The sequence below is a fragment of the Nicotiana tomentosiformis genome, chromosome 4 (assembly GCF_000390325.3).
Source record: "Nicotiana tomentosiformis chromosome 4, ASM39032v3, whole genome shotgun sequence".
NCBI classification, from domain to species: domain Eukaryota; kingdom Viridiplantae; phylum Streptophyta; class Magnoliopsida; order Solanales; family Solanaceae; genus Nicotiana; species Nicotiana tomentosiformis.
This window is the reverse complement of record NC_090815.1, coordinates 77,791,186-77,799,323: the sequence shown is the minus strand read 5'-3', so window position 1 is coordinate 77,799,323 and position 8,138 is coordinate 77,791,186. Positions and strand designations below refer to the sequence as shown.

The window sequence follows — 8,138 nt, the reverse complement described above, 5'->3', positions numbered from 1 at the left end:
ATAAGCAAAACTATAGCTCCACCCTATTTTTGAACTGAATAAAGGACTTATTAAAGCAAACAATTTCTTTTCAACAACAACAACAACAATAATAATATCATATTCAAGTGTAATTCTACATAATAAGGTCTGGGAAAATAGTGCGTACGCGATCTTACTCCTCCCATGTGAGGTAGAAAAGTTACTCGGCTAAAGGAAAGCAAGAGATAAAACTAACAATTTCTTTTGATTTTGAAATACTTAAGTAAATTAGAATTATATTTATTTTACCAGTTACTCCATCTGGTTCACAATAAGTGACCATTTTACCTTTGACACTCTCATTAAGTAAATACGAACTCCTAGAGAAAAATAGATGTACGTATTTACTGAATTAATCTTAATTAATTGTTATCTTGACATATTGGAATATGTAAATAACGGCAAATTTTGTAAAAATAAAATCAATTCCTTCTTGATTATGTGGACACTTATTTTGGACCAAAATAAAAAGGTAAAATGATCACTTATTGTGGACCGGGGGAGTAACTAACTCAATATTTTATGCAGTTGCTTTCTATTTTCAAATTAAGTAGTTATTGATGAAATGTTTCAAAATAATTAGACCTAGAAGTATGTAAGAATGAACATGAAAGTTAAAAAGAAAAGTCTCTTACAGAAATAAGACCAGTGAAGTGAAATTTTATAATTTCAGTTTTGCAAGTACCTTTAGAAGAGGGATCAAGGTATATTCAAAATCTAGGATCTATAAGGGAAAAAATCTCAAAAAGATAATGACATTTTTGAAATTAAAAGGTGAGATAAAAGAGAAAAAGCAGAGATAAGAAATTCTAATTCTTATTATGTTGAGCAAATATTATTGAAACAAAACATGTTATAACCCATAATAATTTTCGGGAACTATTGACTTTCTGAAAATTGGAGCACTAATTATGTTTTAGTGCCAATAAGAAAGTTGGCAATTTCTCCAAAAATACGGGTTAAGTGAAGGAGAATTATTTATCAGCACCTCGTATTAACGCCAAATAAGTTTAACTTATCATAGTTAAGTGTAGGGGGTACAAATGAAACTTACAAACCGCACCAACCCGATAATTCGAGTCAAATCGAGAAAAATAACCCGACCATATTTGGTTTCGTTTGATTTTAACTAAAAAAGTCAAACTGAAACCAAACCAACCCGACATTATATGTATAGAAGTTTTAAATATATTTAATACATAAAAATATTTATGGTAGTATAGTTTATAAATATTTCTTAAGCTTTTTCATAGTTTTATCTTTTAACATATTATTTCAAGCTTGGGCTTATAATTTTTTGGATGCTCCAATAAGTTTTATAGTTCATAAATGTTAGTAACTCAAATAAAATCTAAACCAAAATTAAATTAATACTAATGCTAATAAAAGACATTCAATTCAATTGTACTATGGATGAAAATAGTGTTGTATATCTATTTTTTAGTTTTTTCATAGTTTAGATAACATGTATAACTTATTTTTCTTTTAGTGGTTAATCATGTGAATAATAGTACTTATTAGTCATAATTTTAAATTATATTTATTTTTATTATGGTTTATTAATAATATTTATTTTATGCGATTTTATTATTTTTATTATTGAATATTTTAGTACAATGCAATGACTCATCTCATATTTATGTTATTTTATTGAAAAATACCTTATATAGTTCTGTCTTACTAGGATTAAAGAAATATTTGGAGAACAAATTTTACGTTTTGTGCTATGAAGACTTTATGAAAAAAAATCCAAAAATCCGAAAAACCTGTGATTAAAAAACCCGACTTTTATTGGTTTTGTTTGGTATTTAGATTTAATAACTCGATACAATTAGTTTGGTTTGGTAATTAGAAAATTCGAACCAACCCGACCCATGTACATCCTAGTTAAGTGTTTAAATAAATGAAGTGAAAATATATATGATTAAATGATTAAAGTTTATCTGCTGACAAATGTCACGCATTTATATGATTTGGTACATACAAGCGCAGATAAACTTTTTTCTTTTGAGTTAAATGTATTACATTTTAAGAGCTATATATATATATATATATGACCCTGCAATGAAAGAGGAAGCTAACCTGTTTGCCTTTGTCGTATTCTGCAAATTTCAGTTTAAAAGCCCATTTGAGATTGAATTAATTCGTTATAACTAACGATATCAAAGAAAACAATTAGTTAAATGCTTGTGTAATTTGAAGAATTTTTTTGGACGTGGTCGCTGAAAACAGAGAAATACTTTCTGAAAAGTTGGTCTTGTTCAAAAACGTAATAAGAGAGTTGATTTTTTTTCGTAAAAAGTCACTTTCTGGAATTTTTCACTTGATATACCAGGTAAATAGTTACTGATATTTAATATTTATACCAAACAAATGAAAGTAAAATATGTGTGTCTTTCATACATATATTTATCTATCATAGTTAATGATATATATATATTTTAACCTTAAATTTTGACTACTAAAATGTAATTATATTTAATTTGGGTAGATATCAGATGCCACTAAACATTTACCTAGCCACTCCTCCGAAAATAAATTGAGAAGGAAATTAGAGTTAGTGGAGCCATAATAATGTTTAATGTGACCATAACTCAGTGAAAACCACGGCCAGAACAAGAAACAGCTGTTAGTCCTAACCAACAGCTGCATATCTTTAAGCCATTTGCTATTACCCCAATCCCGCATCTTCCTCTGATCCCGACCCTACGGGCGTAAAAAGTGTAAATCATTAGAATTGTTTTATTTTGTGATGTCACTATTTTTTTAAAATCAAAATTAAATTGGGGTGTCGATTTTTTTGGGTCCCACTTATGTATAGTATGGGGGCTATGGAGGCATTGAGAGAGTCCGTAACGTTTCTATATAAGGCCACCCCACGCATTCACAAACTTCGTTCGAAAATCAAATCTTAGAGAGAGAGAGAGAGAAATATTTTGAGAGAGAAATACAGAAAATCTCTCTTTCTTTTTTAGAATAATCTATGGCGGCATCTGTCGAAAACAGGCAGTTCAGTCACATAGAAGCCGGTTTATCCCGGTCTTTCAAGCCTCGGTCTGATTCCCCGGTTCGTGGCTGCAACTTCCCTCCGCCCAACAGTACTAATTTCCAAAAGAAACCAAATTCCACCATTTTCCTTGATTACTCGTCGAGTGAAGACGACGATGATGATGACGAAAAAAATGAGTACCTTCAAATGATCAAAAAAGGGAATTCAGAATTAGAGCCATCTGTTCATGACAGCAGGGACGAAGGTACCGCTGATAACTGGATTGAACGCAACTTTTCCTTGATTCGTCTCACCGGAAAGCATCCATTTAACTCCGAACCGCCGTTGAACCGTCTCATGCACCACGGTTTTATCACACCGGTCCCACTTCATTACGTTCGTAACCATGGACCGGTTCCCAAGGGCACATGGGATGACTGGACCGTGGAAGTCACGGGACTAGTGAAACGTCCTATGAAATTCACAATGGACCAGTTGGTTAACGAATTCCCTTCCAGAGAATTGCCCGTTACGCTTGTGTGTGCTGGCAACCGAAGGAAAGAACAGAACATGGTTAAACAAACCATTGGTTTCAACTGGGGTGCCGCTGCCGTTTCAACAACTGTATGGCGCGGGGTACCCCTACGCGCTTTGTTAAAACGGTGCGGTGTTTTTAGCAAGAATAAAGGGGCGCTTAATGTTTGCTTCGAAGGAGCTGATGTCTTGCCCGGAGGCGGTGGTTCAAAGTATGGAACCAGCATTAAGAAGGAATTTGCAATGGATCCAGCACGAGATATCATAATAGCTTACATGCAGAACGGAGAAAAATTGGCACCCGACCACGGGTTTCCAGTACGAATGATAATTCCAGGATTCATTGGAGGAAGAATGGTGAAATGGATAAAGAGGATTATAGTCACCACCCAAGAATCAGACAGCTATTATCATTTCAAGGACAATAGAGTTCTTCCTCCCCATGTTGATGCTGAACTTGCAAATACTGAAGGTAATTTTTATTAAGTGGTCAATATATTTTAATTAGTTGAGACTTATACATACAAGCTAAATATTTCTTAGAATTTGAAGAAGCTTACAAAATCAACTGAAAGTGAAAAGGAAACAATTATATATATTCAACGGGTCTATGTATATGTTCCTGTCATTAATCTCATCTCAAATCAAATGGTGACAAAGGACTTTGGAAACATAGAATTGTCAGCTTTATATATAGTTATAAGTTAGCTGTTTGCAGCTATTCATTATTGGTTAATCTGTGTGCAGCATGGTGGTACAAGCCAGAGTACATCATCAATGAGCTCAATATTAACTCTGTCATTACGACGCCGTGTCATGAAGAAATTTTGCCTATTAACGCCTGGACGACTCAGCGACCTTACACGTTGAGGGGCTATTCTTATTCTGGTTAGTATTTTTTTTTTTCTTCTCTTTTTCCGATTTTGCTGAAAATTTCATATTTCTTAGTATTGTCGAAATACATCGTATCCTCTAACTCTGACGTTTTACTTCGTCCTTATGCACCCACTTACTTCCCTATTTTCGACCCGATAACCTCAGCGTCCCTAATTAAATGTAAAATATAATTATAGTAGTAATTAAAGTTCGTAGATGTCTTCTTTAAAAAGCGTGTAAAAACTTTTAAAACGGAATATAATATGAATATTATCTAATACTTACAAAGTGTCAATAATTGGTAGCCAATTTAAACTATATAGATAAAAAGTCTGTGAATACAAGTATTGGTATAGGGATTAGGGAGAATCGAAGTAAAGTGGAGTAATTGGACGCATGAGCTTGGGATGCTGTCAGCTAGTTTGCTAATGTGAAACAGAATAGTAAGAAAAGGCCAACATGGTTTTGTTTATTTTATGCTAGTACACAAAAACCTGGGGAGCTTTCCTAGTTCTGAAGAGTCGGTCGCAAAATTAATACTATAGTATACCAAGTGAATATTAAATTCAATTGTCTAAAGCACGGAATCTTTTTGACTACTTTAGTTCCTGCATCTTGGGTTGCCTCGACAACAACCTTTGCTGGATTATTATATTAATGTTCAATATAATATGCAATTAGAAAACTTTCAAGTGGTCACTTTATATGGATGTAGTCAATACTATTTCCTCTAACCTACGTGCCTAATTACTTCCCACTTTCCAGTACAGGACCACCATTAAGTTTGTCAATTCCTTGTGCAATTGACCTTTCACTTCAGCTACTATTACAGGATTAAACATGTTAGGAAATTCAAGAATTGATGAAAACATTAGAATAATTAGCCATTGTATTGATTGAAATACTGATTGTGAACGTGTAACAGGCGGAGGGAAAAAAGTAACGCGAGTAGAAGTGACCTTGGATGGAGGAGAAACATGGCAAGTTTGCACACTAGATCACCCAGAGAAGCCCACCAAATATGGCAAGTACTGGTGTTGGTGCTTTTGGTCACTCGAGGTTGAGGTGTTAGACTTGCTCAGTGCCAAAGAAATTGCTGTTCGAGCTTGGGATGAGACCCTCAATACTCAACCTGAGAAGCTTATTTGGAATGTCATGGTAAGTTCACATCTCCTTTACCTTTCTTTTAAGTTCTATAGACTAATGGTTTAAACTATTTTACACCATAAGTAACTTACAATAACATGTACTAATTATTTATCCTTTCAACCTTTTTCTGATTGTTTCATTATCTAGATTCACAGAGCACATGCCAATACAAAAAACTTTTCACTGGTTTTAGTCTAAGATTCCCTTTTGTTTTTTGGAGGTGTGTGGTCCATACTCCATAGATCAATTCCAGCCACTGACGTACCAGCCCTGAAAATTCCTGGTAGTTATAGCAACGTACAATCATTTCATATTACGTAAGCAGAGACGTGATCACATGAACTACATGTGAATACCACTTGCCCAGTCCATTAGGTCAATTCATCTAGATATACAGTAAATCTTGACACCAACACTGGCTCACTGTTTATAACACTAGTAGCGTTTAACAACACTTTCATCCTTGATCATTACCTGATCTAATTAAGATTTTTTTATGTACTCTAAAAATTGTAATTACATAAATAAATTAAACTTTTATAAGCTGACACCGTTACTAATTCCAGTTTTATCATTTAGGTGAAATAACGCTCTTACACTATGAGTGTATTGATAAAAGTTATATACATTTTCTAAATATTGTGGTACGTTGCAATTTTCAGGGAATGATGAACAATTGCTGGTTCCGAGTAAAGATGAATGTGTGCAAGCCTCACAAGGGAGAGATTGGAATAGTGTTTGAACACCCGACTCAACCTGGAAACCAATCAGGTGGATGGATGGCAAAGGAGAGGCATTTGGAGATATCAGCAGAGGCACCTCCAACACTAAAGAAGAGTATCTCAACTCCATTCATGAACACAGCTTCCAAGATGTACTCCATGTCGGAGGTGAGGAAACACAGCTCTGCTGACTCTGCTTGGATCATAGTCCATGGTCATATCTATGACGCCACGCGTTTCTTGAAAGATCACCCCGGTGGTTCTGACAGCATTCTCATCAATGCTGGCACTGATTGCACTGAGGAATTTGATGCAATTCATTCTGATAAGGCTAAGAAGCTATTGGAGGAATTCAGGATTGGTGAACTCATAACTACTGGTTACACCTCTGACTCTCCTGGCAACTCCGTCCATGGATCTTCTTCCTTCAGCAGCTTTCTAGCACCTATTAAGGAACTTGTTCCAGCGCAGAGGAGTGTGGCCCTCATTCCAAGAGAGAAAATCCCATGCAAACTCATCGACAAACAATCCATCTCCCCTGATGTTAGGAAATTTCGATTTGCATTGCCCTCTGAGGATCAAGTCTTGGGCTTGCCTGTTGGTAAACACATCTTCCTCTGTGCCGTTATTGACGATAAGCTCTGCATGCGCGCCTACACGCCTACTAGCACGATCGATGAGGTGGGGTACTTCGAGTTGGTTGTCAAGATATACTTCAAAGGAATTCACCCTAAATTCCCCAATGGGGGGCAAATGTCACAATACCTTGATTCTCTCCAATTAGGGTCATTTCTCGACGTGAAAGGTCCATTAGGTCACATAGAATACCAAGGAAAGGGCAATTTCTTAGTTCATGGCAAACAAAAGTTTGCCAAGAAGTTGGCCATGATAGCAGGTGGAACAGGGATAACTCCAGTTTATCAAGTCATGCAGGCAATTCTGAAAGATCCAGAAGATGACACAGAAATGTATGTGGTCTATGCTAATAGAACAGAGGATGATATTTTACTTAAGGAAGAGCTTGATTCATGGGCTGAGAAAATTCCAGAAAGGGTTAAAGTTTGGTATGTGGTTCAAGATTCTATTAAAGAAGGATGGAAGTACAGCCTTGGTTTTATTTCAGAAGCCATTTTGAGAGAACATATCCCTGAGCCATCTCACACAACACTGGCTTTGGCTTGTGGACCACCTCCTATGATTCAATTTGCTGTTAATCCAAACTTGGAGAAGATGGGCTATGACATTAAGGATTCCTTATTGGTGTTCTAATTTTCAAAACAAAACAATATCTGCAGGAATAAACTTTTTGTTTCCCCTATCAGTTGTACATATTGTATTTGGTATATCACCCCCATGTACTACGCACTATTTGTAGTTCTTACATCTTCTTCTTCTTTTTAATTTTTTTTTAAAACCTTAGGATATAAAGGTTTAATTTTCTCTTCCTACAAAGTGAGTCTTTAGGGAAGAAATGTTGTACTGTACTAGTATGTCTGAGTCAAAAGGTTGTAATGTTTACCATGACAAATTGTATTCAATTCCTCGTGGAATAGTAACATTGTGCTCATGTGTCTTCCTGTAAGAGATTCTTCAAAATATCAATGTGTGTGTATATATATATATATACATATATATATATATATATATATATATATATATATATAGTAATTGCAACGGTTTGTTCCTTTTCCCTATGTGGTTAACTGCTCTTACCTTAGCTTCTAGTCTCTGGTGAATATTTCTTTCTTTTTCTAAAACTCTTTAATACGGCCTTAAATAAGAGAAAAGTATAAACCACGAATATCATTATGCAGACGATATGGTAATTAATCTACTTTTTGAAAAAA

At 34.9% G+C, this 8,138-nt stretch overlaps 1 protein-coding gene across 1 annotated transcript; it reads left to right on the top strand.

Moving 5' to 3' along the window:
- Positions 1–2,917: 2,917 nt before the first annotated feature.
- On the top strand, positions 2,918–7,873 carry LOC104097998 (nitrate reductase [NADH] 1). Its single transcript, XM_009604641.4, has 4 exons — positions 2,918–4,016; positions 4,292–4,432; positions 5,346–5,578; positions 6,232–7,873. The coding sequence occupies exons 1-4, from the start codon at positions 3,005–3,007 to the stop codon at positions 7,558–7,560; spliced, it is 2,715 nt and encodes a 904-aa protein (XP_009602936.1). The 5' UTR covers positions 2,918–3,004; the 3' UTR covers positions 7,561–7,873.
- Positions 7,874–8,138: the final 265 nt, after the last annotated feature.